This window comes from Eucyclogobius newberryi, unplaced genomic scaffold (assembly GCF_026437365.1).
Source record: "Eucyclogobius newberryi isolate DKJ021-1_F unplaced genomic scaffold, fEucNew1.0.hap1 SCAF_13, whole genome shotgun sequence".
In the NCBI taxonomy this organism is placed as follows: domain Eukaryota; kingdom Metazoa; phylum Chordata; class Actinopteri; order Gobiiformes; family Gobiidae; genus Eucyclogobius; species Eucyclogobius newberryi.
Genome location: NW_027315757.1, coordinates 38,313,628 through 38,339,474, shown reverse-complemented (window position 1 = coordinate 38,339,474; position 25,847 = coordinate 38,313,628). Strand labels below are relative to the sequence as shown.

The 25,847-nt window shown below is 48.1% G+C and overlaps 1 protein-coding gene across 1 annotated transcript in view; it reads left to right on the top strand.

The window, feature by feature from the left end:
* Window positions 1–1,131: 1,131 nt before the first annotated feature.
* Window positions 1,132–25,847, top strand: part of cacng2a (calcium channel, voltage-dependent, gamma subunit 2a) — a 185,759-nt gene continuing 161,043 nt past the window's right edge. Inside the window, exon 1 of the mRNA XM_072443808.1 lies at window positions 1,132–1,792. Coding sequence (XP_072299909.1) covers window positions 1,567–1,792 — 226 coding nt within the window. The 5' untranslated portion in view covers window positions 1,132–1,566. The remainder of the gene's footprint in view (window positions 1,793–25,847) is intronic.

Here is a 25,847-nt window from a genome sequence, read left to right as displayed (position 1 = left end):
AGTGGAGGAGGGGGCATTGCAACACATCACTTTATTTTCTTGGCTGTTTCATGGCGTAAGGGCTAAAACACGGAGCGCGTTCTTTTGACTGCTGCTGCTGCTCGCGCTGCGTGTGAACGCGCTGTCCTCCTCTTCTTCCTCCTCCTCGTCCTCCTCCTCGTCCTCCTCCTCGTCCTCCTCCTCATCCCCGGCTGTGATTTTTGAAGCATCGGGAGCAAACCAAGAAGCGCCCGCCGCCTCTGAGTCGAGTGATGCCCGCTCTGCTGCCTCTGCCCCGGCGCTCAGAGCAAGAAGAAGAAGCAGAAGAAGAAGCAGAAGAAGAAGCAGAAGAGAAAGACCCACATTTTCGGCGGAAAGCTTCTCAGAGCTACAGGGCTACATATGGAAACTGCCGACCAAAATTTTAGAAAAAAGGAATCTCCAAGCGCTTTATTTTTTGGTTTGCTTTCTATCTAAGAAGCCTTGCTAATTGATGAATACATGAGTGGAGTGGCTGAGGCTTGATTTCCCGCCTATTGTCTCGAGCTGCCGCGGACACAGAGCCTGATCTGCCGCGGACACAGAGCCTGATCTGCCGCGGACACAGAGCCTGATCTGCCGCGGACACAGAGCCTGATCTGCCGCGGACACAGAGTCAGATCTGCCGCGGACACAGAGCCTGATCTGCCGCGGACACAGAGTCAGATCTGCCGCGGACACAGAGCCTGATCTGCCGCGGACACAGAGCCTGATCTGCCGCGGACACAGAGTCAGATCTGCCGCGGACACAGAGCCTGATCTGCCGCGGACACAGAGTCAGATCTGCCGCGGACACAGAGCCTGATCTGCCGCGGACACAGAGCCTGATCTGCCGCGGACACAGAGTCAGATCTGCCGCGGACACAGAGCCTGATCTGCCGCGGACACAGAGTCAGATCTGCCGCGGACACAGAGCCTGATCTGCGCCAAAGGAGCGTCGCTGTCGGCTTGGATTCTGTCCGCTCTGATATGAACGATCTCCTCTCTGCTGCTGACCCTTTCCTTGCTTTCTTCCGTTTGACCAGCGCCAGGAGGACACTGTAGTGAGCGGGATAAGGCGCGCTCAAAGCCCATAGTTCTGTTCCAGTGATCAGGACACAGAGGTGTCATAGGAACAGGTAGTTTCAGGCCTGCCTCAGTTCACTTCATCTCAGTGCCATTTACAGCCACTGCCACTGCGCGCGTGAGGACGTGTCTCTGCGCTCCGGTTCAGCTGCAGGCCGAACCGAGCCGAACCGAACCGAGCCGAGCCGAACCGAGCCGAACCGGGCCACTGTCCTCTGCACATGTCTGATATCTGTGAGTCAGATCCAAACGCCAAAGAGAGGAGACCCTAAACTCGGTCTTCCTCTCGCCCCCCAAACCTTTGGTGTTTTTCTCTGTTGAGGTCCTCACCCAAACGCAACCATAAGGTTCCTACCGCATCCTCCTCCTCCTTCTTCCCTCTCCTTCCGCTCGAGTATATCCCGGTTTTTCGGTTTGGTCTGGTCCCGTAAATTTTCAAATATTTACTTCTTGTACATTAAGAGGAAAGGGGGTCCCCCTTTCATGGAATGCGGAAACATGGGTCTCTTCGACCGCGGAGTCCAGATGCTGCTGACCACGGTGGGAGCCTTCGCGGCCTTCAGTCTTATGACCATCGCGGTCGGCACGGACTACTGGCTCTACTCCCGCGGCGTCTGCAAAACCAAGTCCATGAGCGAGAACGAGACCAGCAAGAAGAACGAGGAGGTGATGACCCACTCAGGGCTGTGGAGGACGTGCTGCTTGGAAGGTAAGAACACCTCACACTTAAGCTGCTGGAGAACATGGAGTGTTTGGATGGAACACTTCAGAACTAGACCTCCTGCTGTGAGAAACATGTCACCATCAAATGTGTTTGAGGAGAATAAAACTGAGGTGCCCGGGTTTGGCCTGAAGGGAAAACTTGGTCCTTCAAAGAGTTGGATTTGGCCTGAAAGTGTTTGGTCAGTGAGACGTGACGTGGGAGTTGTATTTATAATGTTGCATTATTAGACTTAAAAACAGACTTTTGTTGAGACGATACCACTGACGAGTCCAAGTGTGGCCCGCGGGGTGAATTTGGTCCTTTGAGGGGTTAGGTTTGACCTGAAACCTGGTGGACCTGAGATGACCCTAACGACACCTGTGGTCAGGCCTGTGTTAATGTCCAGAGAAATGGAGCGTATGTTTCATATGTGAACAATCTGCTCCAGGAGGAGTTTCCTTTGGATTGTGTCAGAAGTATTTGAAGTAAGAGTGGACACAGGGTCAAAGTAAGAGTGGACATAGGGTCAAAGTAAGAGTGGACACAGGGTCAAAGTAAGAGTGGACATAGGGCCAAAGTAAGAGTGGACAGGGGGTGATACTGACCCTAACCATGTGATACTGACCCTAACCATGCGTCCAGCGGTGATACTGACCCTAACCATGCGTCCAGCAGTGATACTGACCCTAACCATGTGATACTGACCCTAACCATGCGTCCAGCAGTGATACTGACCCTAACCATGTGACACTGACCCTAACCATGCGTCCAGCGGTGATACTGACCCTAACCATGCGTCCAGCAGTGATACTGACCCTAACCATGTGATACTGACCCTAACCATGCGTCCAGCGGTGATACTGACCCTAACCATGTGTCCAGCGGTGATACTGACCCTAACCATGTGATATTGACACTAACCATGCGTCCAGCGGTGATACTGACCCTAACCATGTGATATTGACCCTAACCATGTGTCCAGCGGTGATACTGACCCTAACCATGTGATACTGACCCTAACCATGCGTCCAGCAGTGATACTGACCCTAACCATGCGTCCAGCAGTGATACTGACCCTAACCATGTGATACTGACCCTAACCATGCGTCCAGCGGTGATACTGACCCTAACCATGTGATACTGACCCTAACCATGTGATACTGACCCTAACCATGTGATACTGACCCTAACCATGCGTCCAGCGGTGATACTGACCCTAACCATGTGATACTGACACAAACCAAGTGATACTGACCATAACCATGTGATACTGACACAAACCATGTGATACTGACCCTAACCATGTGTCCAGCGGTGATACTGACCCTAACCATGTGATATTGACACAAACCATGCGTCCAGCGGTGATACTGACCCTAACCATGCGTCCAGCGGTGATACTGACCCTAACCATGTGATATTGACCCTAACCATGTGATACTGACCCTAACCATGTGATATTGACCCTAACCATGTGATACTGACCCTAACCATGTGATATTGACCCTAACCATGTGATACTGACCCTAACCATGTGATATTGACCCTAACCATGTGTCCAGCGGTGATACTGAACCTAACCATGTGATACTGACCCTAACCATGTGATATTGACACAAACCATGCGTCCAGCGGTGATACTGACCCTAACCATGTGTCCAGTGGGTGATATTGACCCTTTGGTAGAATGCGTGCTGCTTGACCCCGTGAATCCTCTGACATATTGATCCGTGTGGTTTTAAGCGCAGTGTCGCTGTTGTCTCGGGGTTAATGGATTGAATAAAAGGACGTATTAAAGGGAATATCTGAGGGGTGTGGCTTATCCGATCCATAGGTCAAAAGGGGTCAGCACTCAGGGGCGGGACTAATGCAGGACAGTTACATTTACTCAAGTAGACTTTAGAGTAGTTTGACCACAGCACATTCACTTTACAAAGCTCCTACTTCAACAGAATTGTTGGTTATTCTTCATTTATGCTTTTATGACATGATTTTGTGATCTTCTGTTCTCTTTTTAAAGTATTTAAAGTATTTAAATGGACTATAATGCACTTTAGTTTTCCTAATGTTATATACATGATTTATATAAAGCTCTTGAGCCTTTACTTTGGCCTCATGTTGGAAATAATGTATGTAACACACAATAGGTGTTAGCATGTGTTAGCATGTGTTAGCATGTAAACAGTATAAATGTCATATATATACCCAACATATATATATATATATATATATATATATATATATATGGTATGTATATATCACGCTCACCCAGTTCTGCAAAATCAACACGAAAGCTGGAAACAAACTGAATTATTCACAAATTGGTACAATTTTGTCTCCTCGAAGTCTTAAAGCTCGTCACAAGAGGCTAATTATTTATCTTTATTTATTTGTTTACTTTGTTGGCAGTATTTACATATGAAATATATTTATTTCTCACATTAATGTGTGTAAGCTACAGGAGAAGTGTTTTTCTCTTCACGTGTCTGAAAGACTGAGGTTTAAACATGTTCACATTTCATAGCCGTGTTTCTCCTGGTCAAGCTTAAAATACCTATTTCTGAATTGTAAATCAAATCACAAATCTAAAATAATCCCGCGTTCACCAGCAGGACCACGCCACAACAATGGAGTATTAAAGAATATTCATTGATAATAACGACGGTGGAGATCGACGGTGGAGCCACAATCGAGCCACGATCGGGCTACGATGTAGCGACGATGCAGCAACGATGGAGCACGAGAGTTGGCTGGGTAGAGACTCAGGATGGGGGCTCTTTCTCGGGTAATCAGCCGATTCAGAACCCCCAAAGATGATGTAAAATGAAGGAGATGATCTGGATCTCGACATGAGGCTTGGCTGAAAATGATGTTAACTGAGAGGCGCGAGAGAAGAGGAGCTGGATGGTCGAGGGCTCTCTGGAGCGTAGCCTGATCTAAAAGCTGTCTGTCCGTTACTGAAGACGAGAATAAGTACTGGTGCATTTGAATGGAGTTTTAGCATTTGTGGGTCATCGATGGAGTACGTGGGTGCGAAAAGTGCAAGTGCGATGGATTGAGGTTTGGACGAGCAATCGTTAAAACTGGATTACATAGTGGAGTCGCCTTGCTCCGGAGCGGAGAAAGTTCGGGGAGAGCGAATATTTGCATGGACGTAGGAGTTGATGAGCTGGGGATAGTAATAAGGTCAATGTGAGCGATGAATGAAGGAACTCAATTCGAGCTGAATCAGATTTTTTGAGAATGAGTGAAATAAGAGATAGATGAAAGGGTGTGTTTCCTGAAGTGGTTCCTGAAGTGTTTCCTGAAGATCGAAGAGGAATTGAAGATCATCGAAGTTCGGTCCGGAGCGTCGAATTTTTGAACGGTGAATCGTGAGTAGGTGTTTGTCGTTTATGGTGATTTGAGTATCAGCGATGCAGGTGACGGATCGATAGAAGGGAGTAGACAGTTTAGAGACTTATGAGGGGCGGCGTAATAGAATATTCCATACTGATCTACTAAGACTTGTTGTTGAATGAGTGCCTTCTGACTGGTCAAACCCACAAAAAATGTCCTGAACGATAGCGGGGTATAATCCGAACAAGCGAGGAAACGAGCTGCCATCCCTTGGGCCTTGAGGAGAAGAGTCATCCTAGTGCGGAGTCCGATGGTCGCCTGAACGGGACGGGAAGCGGATCCTTGGTCTGGAATTAAGGGTTTGTCCTGTAGGATGATGGAGTGCACTGAGCGGTCTTCGATGCATCGAGATGCACGATGGGTTGAGGTGGGTGCAGAGATATGCCTCTTCTGAGAAAGAGGGAATGTGAGATTACTGAGCATCCCGGTGTTCGGTGACCGCTCCGGGGAGACACAGCGTCCAGGTGACCGGCGATAGGTCTGGGTAGAGACAGCGTCCCGCTGCCCGCTAAGACCCAGGTAAGGACGTGGAAGAGACGTCGAATGGATGAATGAGTGGTTGAGGGAGGGATCGGGCGTGTGGCTGCTGCCGTGGGTCGGGGCAAGCGTGTGGCCTTTAACTGTCTCCAGAAGACCACCACGCACCACCTTTAACAGTCTCCAGAAGACCACCACGCACCACCTTTAACGGTCTCCAGAATACCACCACGCACCACCTTTAACCGTCTCCAGAAGACCGCCACGCACCACCTTTAACCGTCTCCAGAAGACCACCACGCACCACCTTTAACCGTCTCCAGAAGACCATCACGCACCACCTTTAACCGTCTCCAGAAGACCACCACGCACCACCTTTAACCGTCTCCAGAAGACCACCACGGACCACCTTTAACCGTCTCCAGAAGACCACCACGCACCACCTTTAACCGTCTCCAGAAGACCATCACGCACCACCTTTAACCGTCTCCAGAAGACCATCACGCACCACCTTTAACCGTCTCCAGAAGACCACCACGCACCACCTTTAACCGTCTCCCGAAGACCACCACGCACCACCTTTAACCGTCTCCAGAAGACCACCACGCACCACCTTTAACCGTCTCCAGAAGACCACCACGCACCACCTTTAACCGTCTCCAGAAGACCACCACGCACCACCTTTAACCGTCTCCAGAAGACCACCACGCACCACCTTTAACCGTCTCCAGAAGACCACCACGCACCACCTTTAACCGTCTCCAGAAGACCATCACGCACCACCTTTAACCGTCTCCAGAAGACCACCACGCACCACCTTTAACCGTCTCCCGAAGACCACCACGCACCACCTTTAACCGTCTCCAGAAGACCACCACGCACCACCTTTAACCGTCTCCAGAAGACCACCACGCACCACCTTTAACCGTCTCCAGAAGACCACCACGCACCACCTTTAACCGTCTCCAGAAGACCACCACGCACCACCTTTAATCGTCTCCAGAAGACCACCACGCACCACCTTTAACCGTCTCCAGAAGACCATCACGCACCACCTTTAATCGTCTCCAGAAGACCACCACGCACCACCTTTAACTGTCTCCAGAAGACCACCACGCACCACCTTTAACCGTCTCCAGAAGACCACCACGCACCACCTTTAACCGTCTCCAGAAGACCACCACGCACCACCTTTAACCGTCTCCAGAAGACCACCACGCACCACCTTTAACGGTCTCCAGAAGACCACCACGCACCACCTTTAACCGTCTCCAGAAGACGATCACGCACCACCTTTAACCGTCTCCAGAAGACCACCACGCACCACCTTTAACCGTCTCCAGAAGACCACCACACACCACCTTTAACCGTCTCCAGAAGACCACCACGCACCACCTTTAACCGTCTCCAGAAGACCACCACGCACCACCTTTAACCGTCTCCAGAAGACCATCACGCACCACCTTTAACCGTCTCCAGAAGACCACCACCTTTAACCGTCTCCAGAAGACCACCACGCACCACCTTTAACCGTCTCCAGAAGACCACCACGCACCACCTTTAACCGTCTCCAGAAGACCACCACGCACCACCTTTAACCGTCTCCAGAAGACCACCACGCACCACCTTTAACCTTCTCCAGAAGACCATCACGCACCACCTTTAATCGTCTCCAGAAGACCACCACGCACCACCTTTAACCGTCTCCAGAAGACCACCACGCACCACCTTTAACCGTCTCCAGAAGACCACCACGCACCACCTTTAACCGTCTCCAGAAGACCACCACGCACCACCTTTAACCGTCTCCAGAAGACCACCACGCACCACCTTTAACGGTCTCCAGAAGACCACCACGCACCACCTTTAACCGTCTCCAGAAGACGATCACGCACCACCTTTAACCGTCTCCAGAAGACCACCACGCACCACCTTTAACCGTCTCCAGAAGACCACCACGCACCACCTTTAACCGTCTCCAGAAGACCACCACGCACCACCTTTAACCGTCTCCAGAAGACCACCACGCACCACCTTTAACCGTCTCCAGAAGACCACCACGCACCACCTTTAACCGTCTCCAGAAGACCACCACGCACCACCTTTAACCTTCTCCAGAAGACCACCACGCACCACCTTTAATCGTCTCCAGAAGACCATCACGCACCACCTTTAACCGTCTCCAGAAGACCACCACGCACCACCTTTAACCGTCTCCAGAAGACCATCACGCACCACCTTTAACCGTCTCCAGAAGACCACCACCTTTAACCGTCTCCAGAAGACCACCACGCACCACCTTTAACCGTATCCAGAAGACCACCACGCACCACCTTTAACCGTCTCCAGAAGACCACCACCTTTAACCGTCTCCAGAAGACCACCACGCACCACCTTTAACCGTCTCCAGAAGACCACCACGCACCACCTTTAACCGTCTCCAGAAGACCACCACGCACCACCTTTAACCGTCTCCAGAAGACCACCACGCACCACCTTTAACCGTCTCCAGAAGACCACCACGCACCACCTTTAACCGTCTCCAGAAGACCACCACACACCACGTTTGACCGGCGCGTGAAGTCGTGGGGTCACTGAGGGTCAGCGCTGACAGCTGTGATGGGGCAGATTGTAACACGGTCAGACACACGACCTTTGGGCTCACCTGATGTACGCGCGCCGCATGCCACTTCCTGGGTTGTCAAATGGATCCATTAACCTGCACTACTTCAGTGACCGTAGCGATGGGAGGGGCTTCAGTGACCGTAGCGATGGGAGGGGCTTCAGTGACCGTAGCGATGGGAGGGGCTTTGTGACCGTAGCGATGGGAGGGGCTTCAGTGACCGTAGTGATGGGAGGGGCTTTAGTGACCGTAGCAATGGGAGGGGCTTTAGTGACCGTAGCGATGGGCTTCAGTGACCGTAGTGATGGGAGGGGCTTTAGTGACCGTAGCGATGGGAGGGGCTTCGTGACCGTAGCGATGGGAGGGGCTTCGTGACCGTAGCGATGGGAGGGGCTTTGTGACCGTAGCGATGGGAGGGGTTTTGTGACCATAGCGATGGGAGGGGCTTTAGTGACCGTAGCAATGGGAGGGGTTTTAGTGACCATAGCGATGGGAGGGGTTTTAGTGACAGTAGCGATGGGAGGGGCTTTGTGACCGTAGCGATGGGAGGGGCTTTAGTGACCGTAGCGATGGGAGGGGTTTTAGTGACAGTAGCGATGGGAGGGGTTTTAGTGACAGTAGCGTTGGGAGGGGCTTTAGTGACTGTAGCGATGGGAGGGGTTTTAGTGACAGTAGCGATGGGAGGGGCTTTAGTGACCGTAGCGATTGGAGGGTCTTTAGTGACCGTAGCGATGGGAGGGGTTTTAGTGACAGTAGCGATGGGAGGGGCTTTAGTGACTGTAGCGATGGGAGGGGTTTTAGTGACAGTAGCGATGGGAGGGGTTTTAGTGACCGTAGCGATAGGAAGGGCTTTGTGACCGTAGCGATGGGAGGGGCTTTAGTGACCGTAGCGATGGGAGGGGTTTTAGTGACAGTAGCGATGGGAGGGGCTTTAGTGACCTTAGCGATGGGAGGGGCTTTTTGACCGTAGCGATGGGAGGGGCTTTAGTGACAGTAGCGATGGGAGGGGTTTTAGTGACCTTAGCGATGGGAGGGGCTTTGTGACCGTAGCGATGGGAGGGGCTTTAGTGACCGTAGCGATGGGAGGGGCTTTAGTGACCGTAGCGATGGGAGGGGCTTTATTGACAGTAGCGATGGGAGGGGTTTTAGTGACCGTAGCGATGGGAGGGGCTTTAGTGACCGTAGCGATGGGAGGGGCTTTAGTGACAGTAGCGATGGGAGGGGTTTTAGTGACAGTAGCGATGGGAGGGGCTTTAGTGACCGTAGCGATGGGAGGGGCTTCGTGACCGTAGCGATGGGAGGGGCTTTAGTGACCGTAGCGATGGGAGGGGCTTTAGTGACCGTAGCGATGGGAGGGGCTTTAGTGACTGTAGCGATGGGAGGGGCTTTGTGACCGTAGCGATGGGAGGGGCTTTGTGACCGTAGCAATGGGAGGGGTTTTGTGACCGTAGCGATGGGAGGGGCTTTGTGACCGTAGCGATGGGAGGGGCTTTGTGACCGTAGCGATGGGAGGGGTTTTAGTGACAGTAGCGATGGGAGGGGCTTTAGTGACCGTAGCGATGGGAGGAGTTTTAGTGACCGTAGCGATGGGAGGGGCTTTGTGACCGTAGCGATTGGAGGGGCTTTAGTGACCGTAGCGATGGGAGGGGCTTTAGTGACCGTAGCGATGGGAGGGGCTTTAGTGACCGTAGCGATGGGAGGGGCTTTAGTGACCGTAGCGATGGGAGGGGCTTTAGTGACCGTAGCGATGGGAGGGGCTTTAGTGACCGTAGCGATGGGAGGGGCTTTAGTGACAGTAGCGATGGGAGGGGTTTTAGTGACAGTAGCGATGGGAGGGGCTTTAGTGACCGTAGCGATGGGAGGGGCTTTAGTGACAGTAGCGATGGGAGGGGTTTTAGTGACCGTAGCGATGGGAGGGGCTTTGTGACCGTAGCGATGGGAGGGGTTTTAGTGACCATAGCGATGGGAGGGGTTTTAGTGACAGTAGCGATGGGAGGGGTTTTAGTGACCATAGCGATGGGAGGGGTTTTAGTGACCATAGCGATGGGAGGGGCCTGACAAGAGTGGGACGGCCCACCTTTTTCTCCATTCAGTCCTTTTCCTGATAAAAGAAATGAAGCTTTAGGTTCGTGAAGACAGCGGAAGGAAAAGTCGTAAAAGAAAAGCAATCGTCATAATAATTATGTTACTAAAATGAAAATTGAACGTCTTCTACTGTGAAAAAAGGCCAATAAAAGAGCGGAAACTTCTTCTTTTCATTTATATTCAAAACCAGAAGGTCAGAATAAGGTTATTGTCTAATACAAACTATGTCCTAAAAGAGAGCTTCGTAGATAAAACCAGACAAAAGTATAAGTGATATTTCTGCGTTTTTGTGCCTAGTTTAATCCATTGTTTAGAAATACAAAAAAAGAGCTAAACTTAGATATATATAGATATTCTTAGATATATTTTGCATTCACACTTTATTATCTGTCCCTGAATGAAGATCGTTTCAGTCCCGTGTGAACGCAGTATTAGATACTTTTACTTTTACTATATCATAAGCCAGACTGCACAGCCCTCTTAACCTATTTATCTATTTATTCTTTTTTGTATCTATGATGGCTTTTACTCTGTATTTTATCCGCTGTATTCTGACACTATTAACTGTTTGTATACTTTTGATCCATGTCTCTGTGTCTCTGTGTCTCTGTGTCTCTGTGTCTCTGTGTCTCTGTGTCTCTGTGTCTCTGTGTCTCTGTGTCTCTGTGTCTCTGTGTCTCTGTGTCTCTGTGTCTCTGTGTCTCTGTGTCTGGAGCACTAGTCGTCTCTGTTGTGTCACTGCCTGTTTTCTGTCAATGTCATTCATGTTGTCTATGTGTGTGTGTGTGTGTGTGTGTGTGTGTGTGTGTCTATGTGTGTGTGTGTGTGTGTGTGTGTGTGTACATGTGTGTGTGTGTGTGTGTGTGTGTGTGTGTACATGTGTGTGTGTGTGTGAGTGTGTGTGTACATGTGTGTGTGTGTGTGTGTGTGTGTGTGTGCATGTGTGTGTGTGTGTGTGTGTGTACATGTGTGTGTGTGTGTGTGTGTGTGTGTGTGTACATGTGTGTCTATGTGTGTGTGTGTGTGTGTGTGTACATGTGTGTCTATGTGTGTGTGTGTGTGTGTGTGTGTGTGTACATGTGTGTGTGTGTGTGTGTGTGTGTGTGTGTACATGTGTGTGTGTGTGTGTGTGTGTACATGTGTGTGTGTGTGTGTGTGTGTGTGTGCATGTGTGTGTGTGTGTGTACATGTGTGTGTGTGTGTGTGTGTGTACATGTGTGTGTGTGTGTGTGTGTGTGTGTACATGTGTGTCTATGTGTGTGTGTGTGTGTGTGTGTACATGTGTGTCTATGTGTGTGTGTGTGTGTGTGTGTGTGTGTGTGTGTGTGTGTACATGTGTGTGTGTGTGTGTACATGTGTGTGTGTGTGTGTGTGTGTGTACATGTGTGTCTATGTGTGTGTGTGTGTGTGTGTGTGTGTGTGTATGTTCTTGCACTTCCTGTAATGTTCTTGCACTTCCTGTAATGTTCTTGCACTTCCTGTAATGTTCTTGCACTTCCTGTAATGTTATTGCACTTCCTGTAATGTTATTGCACTTCCTGTAATGTTCTTGCACTTCCTGTAATGTTATTGCACTTCCTGTAATGTTATTGCACTTCTGGAGTTTTATGTGTGACATTAAACATTTTGGATTTGTTCAATAAGATGTTTTCATGAGAAAACAAAAATCTGAATTCTATATTTGATTTTTAGAAATATGAAAAGTCCAATGAACTGACAAAGTATTAAAAGAATCCATGTATTGTTAGGGGTTAGATACCTCCCTGAGGACGTCTGTTGTTAGGGTTAGGGGTTAGATACCTCCCTGAGGACATCTGTTGTTAGGGTTAGGGGTTAGATACCTCCCTGAGGACGTCTGTTGTTAGGGTTAGGGGTTAGATACCTCCCTGAGGACATCTGTTGTTAGGGTTAGGGGTTAGATACCTCCCTGAGGACATCTGTTGTTAGGGTTAGGGGTTAGATACCTCCCTGAGGACATCTGTTGTTAGGGTTAGGGGTTAGATACCTCCCTGAGGACATCTGTTGTTAGGGTTAGGGGTTAGATACCTCCCTGAGGACGTCTGTTGTTAGGGTTAGGGGTTAGATACCTACCTGAGGACATCTGTTGTTAGGGTTAGGGGTAAGATACCTCCCTGAGGACGTCTGTTGTTAGGGTTAGGGGTTAGATACCTCCCTGAGGACATCTGTTGTTAGGGTTAGGGGTTAGATACCTCCCTGAGGACATCTGTTGTTAGGGTTAGGGGTTAGATACCTCCCTGAGGACGTCTGTTGTTAGGGTTAGGGGTTAGATACCTACCTGAGGACATCTGTTGTTAGGGTTAGGGGTTAGATACCTACCTGAGGACGTCTGTTGTTATGGTTAGGTGTTAGATACCTCCCTGAGGACGTCTGTTGTTAGGGTTAGGGGTTAGATACCTACCTGAGGACGTCTGTTGTTAGGGTTAGGGGTTAGATACCTACCTGAGGACATCTGTTGTTAGGGTTAGGGGTTAGATACCTACCTGAGGACGTCTGTTGTTAGGGTTAGGGGTTAGATACCTACCTGAGGACGTCTGTTGTTAGGGTTGGGGGTTAGATACCTACCTGAGGACGTCTGTTGTTATGGTTAGGGGTTAGATACCTCCCTGAGGTTGTCTGTTGTTAGGGTTAGGGGTTGGATACCTACCTGAGGACGTCTGTTGTTAGGGTTAGGGGTTAGATACCTACCTGAGGACGTCTGTTGTTAGGGTTAGGGGTTAGATACCTACCTGAGGACGTCTGTTGTTAGGGTTAGGGGTTAGATACCTACCTGAGGACGTCTGTTGTTATGGTTAGGGGTTAGATACCTACCTGAGGACGTCTGTTGTTATGGTTAGGGGTTTGATACCTCCCTGAGGACGTCTGTTGTTAGGGTTAGGGGTTAGATACCTACCTGAGGACGTCTGTTGTTAGGGTTGGGGGTTAGATACCTACCTGAGGATGTCTGTTGTTAGGGTTAGGGGTTAGATACCTACCTGAGGACGTCTGTTGTTAGGGTTAGGGGTTAGATACCTACCTGAGGACGTCTGTTGTTATGGTTAGGGGTTAGATACCTCCCTGAGGACGTCTGTTGTTAGGGTTAGGGGTTAGATACCTACCTGAGGACGTCTGTTGTTAGGGTTAGGGGTTAGATACCTACCTGAGGACGTCTGTTGTTAGGGTTAGGGGTTAGATACCTACCTGAGAACGTCTGTTGTTAGGGTTAGGGGTTAGATACCTACCTGAGGAAGTCTGTTGTTAAGGGTTAGATACCTACCTGAGGACGTCTGTTGTTATGGTTAGGGGTTAGATACCTACCTGAGGACGTCTGTTGTTATGGTTAGGGGTTAGATACCTACCTGAGGACGTCTGTTGTTATGGTTAGGGGTTTGATACCTCCCTGAGGACGTCTGTTGTTAGGGTTGGGGGTTAGATACCTACCTGAGGATGTCTGTTGTTAGGGTTAGGGGTTAGATACCTACCTGAGGACGTCTGTTGTTAGGGTTAGGGGTTAGATACCTACCTGAGGACGTCTGTTGTTAGGGTTAGGGGTTAGATACCTACCTGAGGACGTCTGTTGTTATGGTTAGGGGTTAGATACCTACCTGAGGACTTCTGTTGTTAGGGTTAGGGGTTAGATACCTACCTGAGGACGTCTGTTGTTAGGGTTAGGGGTTAGATACCTACCTGAGGACGTCTGTTGTTATGGTTAGGGGTTAGATACCTACCTGAGGACGTCTGTTGTTAGGGTTAGGGGTTAGATACCTCCCTGAGGACGTCTGTTGTTAGGGTTAGGGGTTAGATACCTACCTGAGGACGTCTGTTGTCAGGGTTAGGGGTTAGATACCTACCTGAGGACGTCTGTTGTTAGGGTTAGGGGTTAGATACCTCCCTGAGGACGTCTGTTGTTAGGGTTAGGGGTTAGATACCTACCTGAGGACGTCTGTTGTTAGGGTTAGGGGTTAGATACCTACCTGAGGACGTCTGTTGTTATGGTTAGGGGTTAGATACCTACCTGAGGACGTCTGTTGTTAGGGTTAGGGGTTAGATACCTCCCTGAGGACGTCTGTTGTTAGGGCTAGGGGTTAGATACCTACCTGAGGACGTCTGTTGTTAGGGTTAGGGGTTAGATACCTACCTGAGGACGTCTGTTGTTAGGGTTAGGGGTTAGATACCTACCTGAGGACCTCTGTTGTTAGGGTTAGGGGTTAGATACCTCCCTGAGGACGTCTGTTGTTATGGTTAGGGGTTAGATACCTACCTGAGGATGTCTGTTGTTAGGGTTAGGGGTTAGATACCTACCTGAGGACGTCTGTTGTTAGGGTTAGGGGTTAGATACCTACCTGAGGACGTCTGTTGTTAGGGTTAGGGGTTAAGTACCTACCTGAGGACGTCTGTTGTTAGGGTTAGGGGTTAGATACCTACCTGAAGACGTCTGTTGTTAGGGTTAGGGGTTAGATACCTACCTGAGGAAGTCTGTTGTTATGGTTAGGGGTTAGATACCTCCCTGAGGACGTCTGTTGTTAGGGTTAGGGGTTAGATACCTACCTGAGGACGTCTGTTGTTAGGGTTAGGGGTTAGATACCTACCTGAGGACGTCTGTTGTTAGGGTTAGGGGTTAGATACCTACCTGAGGACGTCTGTTGTTATGGTTAGGGGTTAGATACCTACCTGAGGACGTCTGTTGTTATGGTTAGGGGTTAGATACCTACCTGAGGACGTCTGTTGTTATGGTTAGGGGTTAGATACCTACCTGAGGACGTCTGTTGTTAGGGTTAGGGGTTAGATACCTACCTGAGGACGTCTGTTGTTAGGGTTAGGGGTTAGATACCTACCTGAGGACGTCTGTTGTTAGGGTTAGGGGTTAGATACCTACCTGAAGACGTCTGTTGTTAGGGTTAGGGGTTAGATACCTACCTGAGGAAGTCTGTTGTTATGGTTAGGGGTTAGATACCTCCCTGAGGACGTCTGTTGTTAGGGTTAGGGGTTAGATACCTACCTGAGGACGTCTGTTGTTAGGGTTAGGGGTTAGATACCTACCTGAGGACGTCTGTTGTTAGGGTTAGGGGTTAGATACCTACCTGAGGACGTCTGTTGTTATGGTTAGGGGTTAGATACCTACCTGAGGACGTCTGTTGTTATGGTTAGGGGTTAGATACCTACCTGAGGACGTCTGTTGTTATGGTTAGGGGTTAGATACCTACCTGAGGACGTCTGTTGTTAGGGTTAGGGGTTAGATACCTACCTGAGGACGTCTGTTGTTAGGGTTAGGGGTTAGATACCTACCTGAGGACGTCTGTTGTTATGGTTAGGGGTTAGATACCTCCCTGAGGACGTCTGTTGTTAGGGTTAGGGGTTAGATACCTCCCTGAGGACGTCTGTTGTTAGGGTTAGGGGTTAGATACCTACCTAAGGACGTCTTTGGTTAGGGTTAGGGGTTAGATACCTACCTGAGGAAGTCTGTTGTTAGAGTTAGGGGTTAGATACCTCCCTGAGGACGTCTGTTGTTATGGTTAGGGGTTAGATACCTCCCTGAGGACGTCTGTTGTTAAGGTTAGGGGTTAGATACCTACCTGAGGACGTCTGTTGTTAGGGTTAGGGGTTAGATACCTACCTGAGGACGTTTACCACTTTCAGAGGCTGAAGTAAAGGAAAAAAGACATGACGTGTCCAAAAGGGGGCAGACATAGAGAAAATCTCTGTCAAAGGTCAAGGTCACTGAGGTTGTTATTGTTTGTAGAGGGAGCGATAACGTCACTCCTTCCTCATGTTTTGGCTAAACGTGGAGGAGTTAAACAGCTCATTGTGCACGTGGTGCAGTGGATATACGGCGAGAACAAACTGAAGTTTTGAATAGATCCTGTTCTTCAAACTTAATAAATTATCACTTTGTTAAGTAGTTATGCAATATCTTCAATCTCTCCTATTACTATTTAAAGATGTAAAATCAAGTTACATCTCGCTTCCCTCGGATGAAAAAATCACAAAATGTATTATAAAAAATACAATTTGAGATTTTCTAAACCTCTTACTATTCATTTTTTCTTGCGTTAGACATCTGTGTAGTTTGCCTTTTTCCAATATCACTGCTCTGAATCTAAATACTAGCTATAATTAAATGTACCGTGCTTTTTAAGACCCAATTTCCTGCGTTGGAAGTGGCTTGAATTAGCTCTGAAGTGACCTGCTTGCCCTGGTTTCTGCTCCCTTGCTTCCCTCGGACAAACCACACAAAATCTGGGTTTTCGTGCTGCCATTTTTGATCCTGGGCTTCAAAGAAAAGGCTCATTGTCTCGCCACAAAAGCCACGCGACAAAAAACAAACAGAGGCGTGAGTTTTGATCTCATCTTCATCTTTTGTTTTGACTGCCAATTAGAAAATAACCGGCCAGAGGAAAGTCACAACGTCCCTCCAGCTTTATAAAATAATCCATGATAAATTCATGTTTGAAATGGCAGTTCATCTGTTGGGGCTGAAGTCATTCATATTGGGTTTTGTGGCCTGGATTAGGTCAGGATATTATGACGTTTTGTACAGGAAAAACATTTGTTCAATAGCATTTTGCATATCACAGTGAATCACTTTGGAGTAAACTAACTTTTCTGGAGGATGGTTGAACAGAAAACGTGACAAAATAAGTGTTATTTAGCATTGTTATTTATTAATTCTTCAAGGCATTTTAAAAGGAGGATTCTGTTTGACTCTTACTTCCCTAACAATTAGCAGTTTTTTAGCTGTTGTTCCAGAAAAACAATATTTTTAAGCAAAAAAGCTTATAATTCAATATATTGCAAAAGCCCTTGATATTATTGTTACGTTACAATATCACAGTATTTTGGATATTGTGTTTTGTGTAGCCCTAACCCTTGAACACATTCCCACTTTCAGTTTGAACCATTATCAAATCTTAGCTTTGGTCATTTGTCTCTGTGGTTTATTTCGAGATAAAAGGATTTATCGCTTGGACTTCTTATAATGGACCTGGTTTCAATCAAATGTCTTAACTCGTCACATTTGAAGATATTCACAAGCGGATTAATTTGTCCCGAAGCCTGTGGTCACTCATAATGTACTGGGGGGTCACTTTTGTCCTATGCAAATGTGATTTTAGGGCTATAGACCTTCCAAATCGAGGGAGCAGTCTGTGAAACGGGGAAAGTTAAAGGTCGAATTTGAGATGTTTGTCTCTGTTTCCGTCCAGTGGTCCCCAGAGAGGCATCACTTTTCTGTCATCCAAAACGCACTCAAAACGTCATCGCTGTGGTGACGAGGAGAGACCAAATCTGGAAACATTTACTATCGACTGATACATGAGGATTATTTTGCATTTCAGATATTTTTTGGGACGATTGTGCAGCTCGTGAGTTTAAATGAAATATTCTACCGTAGCAAATATGTACTTAAATGCATTATTCAACAATGTGAGGGCCAAAACGATCAAATGTTGCACGCTATTATTGGCTGGATGAATAGATAGATTGAAGCCATGTACACTTCCTGTCCAAAGAAGAAATGGACACAGAAAACAATGTGACATGTTTTAATATTTGTTTGAACCTTTAGCTTTGATGACAGCACACTATATCAGGGGATCATTTTATGCTTTTATTCTAGTATTTTCTTTTAAAAGTCTTACACATATAAAGAGAAACGGGACAAAAATCAAAACAAGCAGACATCCAATGAGTGGGAAAAAATATTGAAAATTGTCTGTCCAAATTGTAAATATATTTAATACATTTAGATATTTCCCCCCTTGAAAGTTCTGATTTATAAGCTTAAATAAACAATTCAGTCAGAAGGTTATCAAATAACTGTATTTGCTAACATCTTTACATACTTTTTGTTATCCAGACTTTAAATCTCAAATATGTGATGTTAGGTGCAAAACTTTGATCATAAACCAAACAGTTTGTACGTTCTGATCAGCTCCTTCCATGTTGTAAGCACAGATTTGACCCAGGGATTCTTAACTTCTTCCTTATTTTTTGTACATATCGTGTCTGTTTTTAAACTCTACTTACCTATTTTTGATACCCGGTAGTTATTTATTGTCCATTGTTTTTGTATTCATTGTTCAGTGTTTGATGTTTGTGCTGCACCGAACCTCCAGGACAAGTTCCTATGTCCGTGAATCCTGTTCAATGACAAATGACAATAAACTTTACTCTGACTTTTATTCTGATGACTCAAGCGTCTGTCACCTGCCAGTAAGACCTGTACAGGAACCTCCGGCACCACATGACTCTCAGTATAAGACCTGTACAGGAACCTCCGGCACCACATGACTCTCAGTATAAGACCTGTACAGGAACCCCCGGCACCACATGACTCTCAGTATAAGACCTGTACAGGAACCCCTGGCACCACATGACTCTCAGTATAAGACCTGTACAGGAACCCCCGGCACCACATGACTCTCAGTATAAGACCTGTACAGGAACCTCCGGCACCACATGACTCTCAGTATAAGACCTGTACAGGAACCCCCGGCACCACATGACTCTCAGTATAAGACCTGTACAGGAACCCCCGGCACCACATGACTCTCAGTATGAGACCTGTACAGGAACCCCCGGCACCACATGACTCTCAGTATAAGACCTGTACAGGAACCCCCGGCACCACATGACTCTCAGTATGAGACCTGTACAGGAACCCCCGGCACCACATGACACTCAGTATAAGACCTGTACAGGAACCCCCGGCACCACATGACTCTCAGTATGAGACCTGTACAGGAACCCCCGGCACCACATGACTCTCAGTATAAGACCTGTACAGGAACCCCCGGCACCACATGACTCCCAGTATAAGACCTGTACAGGAACCCCCGGCACCACATGACTCTCAGTATAAGACCTGTACAGGAACCTGCGGCACCACATGACTCTCAGTATAAGACCTGTACAGGAACCCCCGGCACCACATTACTCTCAGTATAAGACCTGTACAGGAACCCCCGGCACCACATGACTCTCAGTATAAGACCTGTACAGGAACCCCCGGCACCACATGACTCTCAGTATAAGACCTGTACAGGAACCCCCGGCACCACATGACTCTCAGTATGAGACCTGTACAGGAACCCCCGGCACCACATGACTCTCAGTATAAGACCTGTACAGGAACCCCCGGCACCACATGACTCCCAGTATAAGACCTGTACAGGAACCCCCGGCACCACATGACTCTCAGTATAAGACCTGTACAGGAACCTGCGGCACCACATGACTCTCAGTATAAGACCTGTACAGGAACCCCCGGCACCACATTACTCTCAGTATAAGACCTGTACAGGAACCCCCGGCACCACATGACTCTCAGTATAAGACCTGTACAGGAACCCCCGGCACCACATGACTCTCAGTATGAGAGTCATGTCACCACAGACATTGTCTGACTTCATCGCCACCACAGACATTGTTGATTCATTTCTCCCTGTGGCCCTCAGAGGCAACTGTTGTTGTGATTTTGGGCCTTACAAAAATAAATTGATTTGATTTGATTTGAGTATAAGACCTGTACAGGAACCCCCGGCACCACATTACTCTCAGTATAAGACCTGTACAGGAACCCCCGGCACCACATGACTCTCAGTATAAGACCTGTACAGGAACCCCCGGCACCACATTACTCTCAGTATAAGACCTGTACAGGAACCCCCGGCACCACATGACTCTCAGTATAAGACCTGTACAGGAACCTCAGGCACCACATTACTCTCAGTATAAGACCTGTACAGGAACCCCCGGCACCACATTACTCTCAGTATAAGACCTGTACAGGAACCCCCGGCACCACATGACTCTCAGTATAAGACCTGTACAGGAACCTCAGGCACCACATGACTCTCAGTATAAGACCTGTACAGGAACCTCAGGCACCACATTACTCTCAGTATAAGACCTGTACAGGAACCTCAGGCACCACATGACTCTCAGTATAAGACCTGTACAGGAACCTCAGGCACCACATTACTCTCAGTATAAGACCTGTACAGGAACCTCAGGCACCACATGACTCTCAGTATAAGACCTGTACAGGAACCTCAGGCACCACATGACTCTCAGTATAAGACCTGTACAGGAACCTCAGGCACCACATGACTCTCAGTATAAGACCTGTACAGGAACCTCAGGCATCACATTACTCTCAGTATAAGAGAAATCTCATTCATTTTTATAGTTTCAATCCTTTGACTTAGAATTAAGTAGGGGATAAAAGTAAATTTTTTCCAGATCTTTTTATAATAATCAACCTTTCAATCAACCTTTATTTATAGAGCCTTTTACCACACTCAAAGTGACCAAAGAGCTTCACAATAAAATCAAGGCAAAACACAACATAAAACTAAATAAAAAATACACTGCACAAAATAAAGTCTCATTTCAGAGTGTTAAAAGTCAGTCTGAATAAATATGTTTTTAGCCGCCGTTAAATCTAACGGAACAAGGACAACGGACGCTTAGCATCCACAGACCGGGCAGTGTCATTGTGCACAAGGGCCCGTCTACAGCGCTGTCCGAGGGCCCGTCTACAGGGCTGTCTGAGGGTCTCTCTACAGCGCTGTCTGAGGGTCTCTCTACAGCGCTGTCCGAGGGCCCGTCTACAGGGCTGTCTGAGGGTCTGTCTACAGGGCTGTCTGAGGGTCTGTCTACAGGGCTGTCTGAGGGTCTGTCTACAGCGCTGTCTGAGGGTCTATCTACAGCGCTGTCTGAGGGTCTGTCTACAGGGCTGTCTGAGGGTCTGTCTACAGGGCTGTCTGAGGGTCTGTCTACAGCGCTGTCTGAGGGTCTGTCTACAGCGTTGTCCGAGGGTCTGTCTACAGGGCTGTCTGAGGGTCTGTCTACAGCGCTGTCTGAGGGTCTGTCTTCAGCGCTGTCTGAGGGTCTGTCTACAGCGCTGTCTGAGGGCCTGTCTACAGGGCTGTCTGAGGGTCTGTCTTCAGCGCTGTCGGAGGGTCTGTCTTCAGCGCTGTCTGAGGGTCTGTCTACAGCGCTGTCTGAGGGTCTGTCTACAGCGCTGTCTGAGGGTCTGTCTACAGGGCTGTCTGAGGGTCTGTCTACAGCGCTGTCTGAGGGTCTGTCTTCAGCGCTGTCTGAGGGTCTGTCTACAGCGCTGTCTGAGGGCCTGTCTACAGGGCTGTCTGAGGGTCTGTCTTCAGCGCTGTCGGAGGGTCTGTCTTCAGCGCTGTCTGAGGGTCTGTCTACAGGGCTGTCTGAGGGTCTGTCTTCAGCGCTGTCGGAGGGTCTGTCTTCAGCGCTGTCTGAGGGTCTGTCTACAGCGCTGTCTGAGGGTCTGTCTACAGCGCTGTCTGAGGGTCTGTCTACAGGGCTGTCTGAGGGTCTGTCTACAGCGCTGTCTGAGGGTCTGTCTACAGCGCTGTCTGAGGGCCCGTCTACAGGGCTGTCTGAGGGTCTGTCTACAGCGCTGTCTGAGGGCCCGTCTACAGCGCTGTCTGAGGGTCTGTCTACAGGGCTGTCTGAGGGTCTGTCTACAGCGCTGTCTGAGGGCCCGTCTACAGCGCTGTCTGAGGGTCTGTCTACAGCGCTGTCTGAGGGTCTGTCTACAGCGCTGTCTGAGGGCCCGTCTACAGGGCTGTCTGAGGGGCTGTCTACAGCGCTGTCTGAGGGCCCGTCTACAGCGCTGTCTGAGGGTCTGTCTACAGCGCTGTCTGAGGGTCTGTCTACAGGGCTGTCTGAGGGCCCGTCTACAGTGCTGTCTGAGGGTCTGTCTTCAGCGCTGTCCGAGGGCCCGGGTGGAGTCATTTATCCAGGGATCGGGCCTGGAGAACCTGGGCCTTAAAGGAGCAATAGTGTCACGGATCCCAGAGCAACTGGGCCTGATTTTGCCTGACGAAGGCCCAGTGGCCTCTCCACCTTTAAGACAGTGTGCGGGATTTAGTATCTAGTATTGTTGTCGTATTAAAATGCACTTGAGTTGCCGTAAAGATAAATTGAACAAAAAAACAAAAAATCTGGTCTTTCTTATAGAGAACAATCATATGCCTCTACAAAGATTCTGAACTGAATGGGATTCTTATTAGTTTATTGATTCATGTCAGTTTTTTCTCAATGTTAAAATGTAACAGCAAGATATATTCTCACGATCTGTGTGAGTCCACAAACTCTTGAACAGGCCAATCACATGGCATTTAGGGCCCACAGGCGGGACTGGGACCAATCACAGAGCAGCATTGTTGTCTGCGTTACTGGTGGGGGACTGGGACCAATCACAGAGCAGCATTGTGGTCTGCGTTACTGGTGGGGGACTGGGACCAATCACAGAGCAGCATTGTGGTCTGTGTTGTTTGACTTGACGCGCTTCAGACAAAAGTGAAATTGACTTTTTATTCGTCTTCACAGATTGTGTCTCACACAGCTTCATATCAGACGTGTGTGTTACAGATGAATTGGACCCTTGAGGCTTCCGTAGACCCCTCCCCCCGATATCGCCCACTCCTCACTCGTCTTCCTCTTGGTCTCGATCTGGGACGAGCGTGTTTCCGCCCCCGGACGCTTAGCCAGGTGTAGCGCGCTGCACTTTCTGCTAATCTGAGGCATACGTCTTCATTATGGCGCCTCTGGTCGGCTCTTGGCGTCGGCGCCGCAGTCGTCGCTTTGATTTTCGGTTTTTGGATGTGTGTTTTTTTTAAAAAGTGTTTGAGCGTTTGAGCGTTTGAGCGTTTGAGCGGCTGCGCGGTTGAGCGTTTGCGCGTTTGAGCGGTTGAGCGGTTGAGCGTTTGAGCGGTTGAGCGGTTGAGCGGTTGGGCGGTTGAGCGGTTGGGCGGTTGAGCGGTTGGGCGGTTGAGCGTTTGAGCGGTTGAGCGGTTGAGCGTTTGCGCGGTTGAGCGGTAGAGCGGTTGAGCGGTTGAACGTTTGAGCGGTTGAGCGTTTGAGCGGTTGAGCGGTTGAGCGTTTGAGCGGTTGAGCGGTTGAGCGTTTGAGCGTTTGAGCGGTAGAACGGTTGAGCGGTTGAGCGGTTGAGCAGTTGAGCGTTTGAGCTTTTGAGCGGTTAAGCGTTTGAGTGGTTCAGCGGTTGAGCGTTTGAGCGGTTGAGCGGTTGAGCGGTTGTGCGGTTGAGCGGTTGAGCTGTTGAGCGTTTGAGCGGTAGAGCGTTTGAGCGGTTGAGCGGTTGAGCGGTTGAGCTTTTGAGCGGTTGAGCGGTTGAGCGTTTGAGCGGTTGACCGGTTGAGCGGTTGAGCGGTTGAGCGGTTGACCGGTTGAGCGGTTGAGCGGTTGAGCGGTTGAGCGGTTGAGCGTTTGAAAAGAGAGAAAGAAAAGAGAAGAAATATATATATTTATCTTATTGATATTCTTTGTATTTGCAATATTTATTAAACGATCAAACACTGAATTAACAACAAATATTTACAGTACGTTTTTATTATTTTTCCTGTACAATGAGGAATACAAAGCAGAAAAAAGAATAATATATAAATATTCTAAACTACATTAAAAATCTGCACATAATATCATCATCATCATTCATTTTCTCCCGCTTGTTCCCTTTCGAGGGGTGGAGCCTGTCCCAGTGACTTTGGGCCTTAGGCGGGGCAGGGTTACCATAGAGACATATTCACGCTGACATTCAGATATTCATAACATCTTCATACTTCATCTCCAGGGGGGCGTGGCTACGTGAGCAGCTGACAACAACCAATCACAACAAATGTTTTCTGAATAAACCAAATCCAATATAATAATCAAATGTAGAATTGTTCTAAGTTTGTGGAGCTTTGAGGCTTAAAACATTTAAAATCAGATACAAATCGAAATAAAACTAAAAGTACTTTAATCAACTCTAGAATAAGGCCACAATGTTTAAAAAAGTAAGAACTTTTCAACATATAAAGAATAAGAAACTAAGAAACAATATTATGAAATGTTGTATATCTCGTTCCATTTGAAAAAGTTTAAACTTTCAGCAGATACACGTACTATGTAGTACTATGTAGTACTATGTAGTACTATGTAGCACTATGTAGTACTATGTAGCACTATGTAGCGCTATGTAGTACTGTGTAGCACTATGTAGTACTATGTAGCACTATGTAGCACTATGTAGTACTATGTAGCACTATGTAGCACTATGTAGTACTGTGTAGTACTATGTAGTACTATGTAGCACTATGTAGCACTATGTAGTACTGTGTAGTACTATGTAGTACTATGTAGTACTATGTAGCACTATGTAGTACTGTGTAGTACTATGTAGTACTATGTAGTACTATGTAGTACTATGTAGCACTATGTAGTACTGTGTAGCACTATGTAGTACTATGTAGTACTATGTAGTACTATGTAGCTCTATGTAGCACTGTGTAGCACTATGTAGTACTATGTAGTACTATGTAGTACTGTGTAGTACTATGTAGTACTGTGTAGTACTATGTAGTACTATGTAGTACTGTGTAGTACTATGTAGTACTATGTAGTACTATGTAGTACTATGTAGCACTATGTAGTACTGTGTAGCACTATGTAGTACTATGTAGTACTGTGTAGTACTATGTAGTACTGTGTAGCACTATGTAGTACTATGTAGTACTGTGTAGTACTATGTAGTACTACACAGTACTATGTAGTACTATGTAGTACCATGTAGCACTATGTAGTACTGTGTAGTACTATGTAGTACTATGTAGCACTATGTAGTACTGTGTAGTACTATGTAGCACTATGTAGTACTGTGTAGTACTGTGTAGTACTATGTAGTACTGTGTAGTACTATGTAGCACTATGTAGTACTGTGTAGTACTGTGTAGTACTATGTAGTACTGTGTAGTACTATGTAGTACTGTGTAGTACTATTGTGCTTGTTTTTAATCATATATGTCATTCATTATTGATTTGCCTTGAATATTCCACGGTATTTGTCTTGCTTTGTCAGTCTCTGGTCCGTGTCTCTGGTCCTTGTCTCTGGTCCGTGTCTCTGGTCCGTGTCTCTGGTCCTTGTCTCTGGTCCGTGTCTCTGGTCCGTGTCTCTGGTCCGTGTCTCTGGTCCTTGTCTCTGGTCCGTGTCTCTGGTCCGTGTCTCTGGTCCGTGTCTCTGGTCCTTGTCTATGGTCCTTGTCTCTGGTCCGTGTCTCTGGTCCTTGTCTCTGGTCCGTGTCTCTGGTCCGTGTCTCTGGTCCGTGTCTCTGGTCCTTGTCTCTGGTCCGTGTCTCTGGTCCTTGTCTCTGGTCCGTGTCTCTGGTCCGTATCTCTGGTCCTTGTCTCTGGTCCGTGTCTCTGGTCCTTGTCTCTGGTCCGTGTCTCTGGTCCGTATCTCTGGTCCGTGTCTCTGGTCCGTGTCTCTGGTCCTTGTCTCTGGTCCGTGTCTCTGGTCCGTGTCTCTGGTCCGTGTCTCTGGTCCTTGTCTCTGGTCCGTGTCTCTGGTCCGTGTCTCTGGTCCTTGTCTCTGGTCCGTGTCTCTGGTCCGTATCTCTGGTCCTTGTCTCTGGTCCGTGTCTCTGGTCCTTGTCTCTGGTCCGT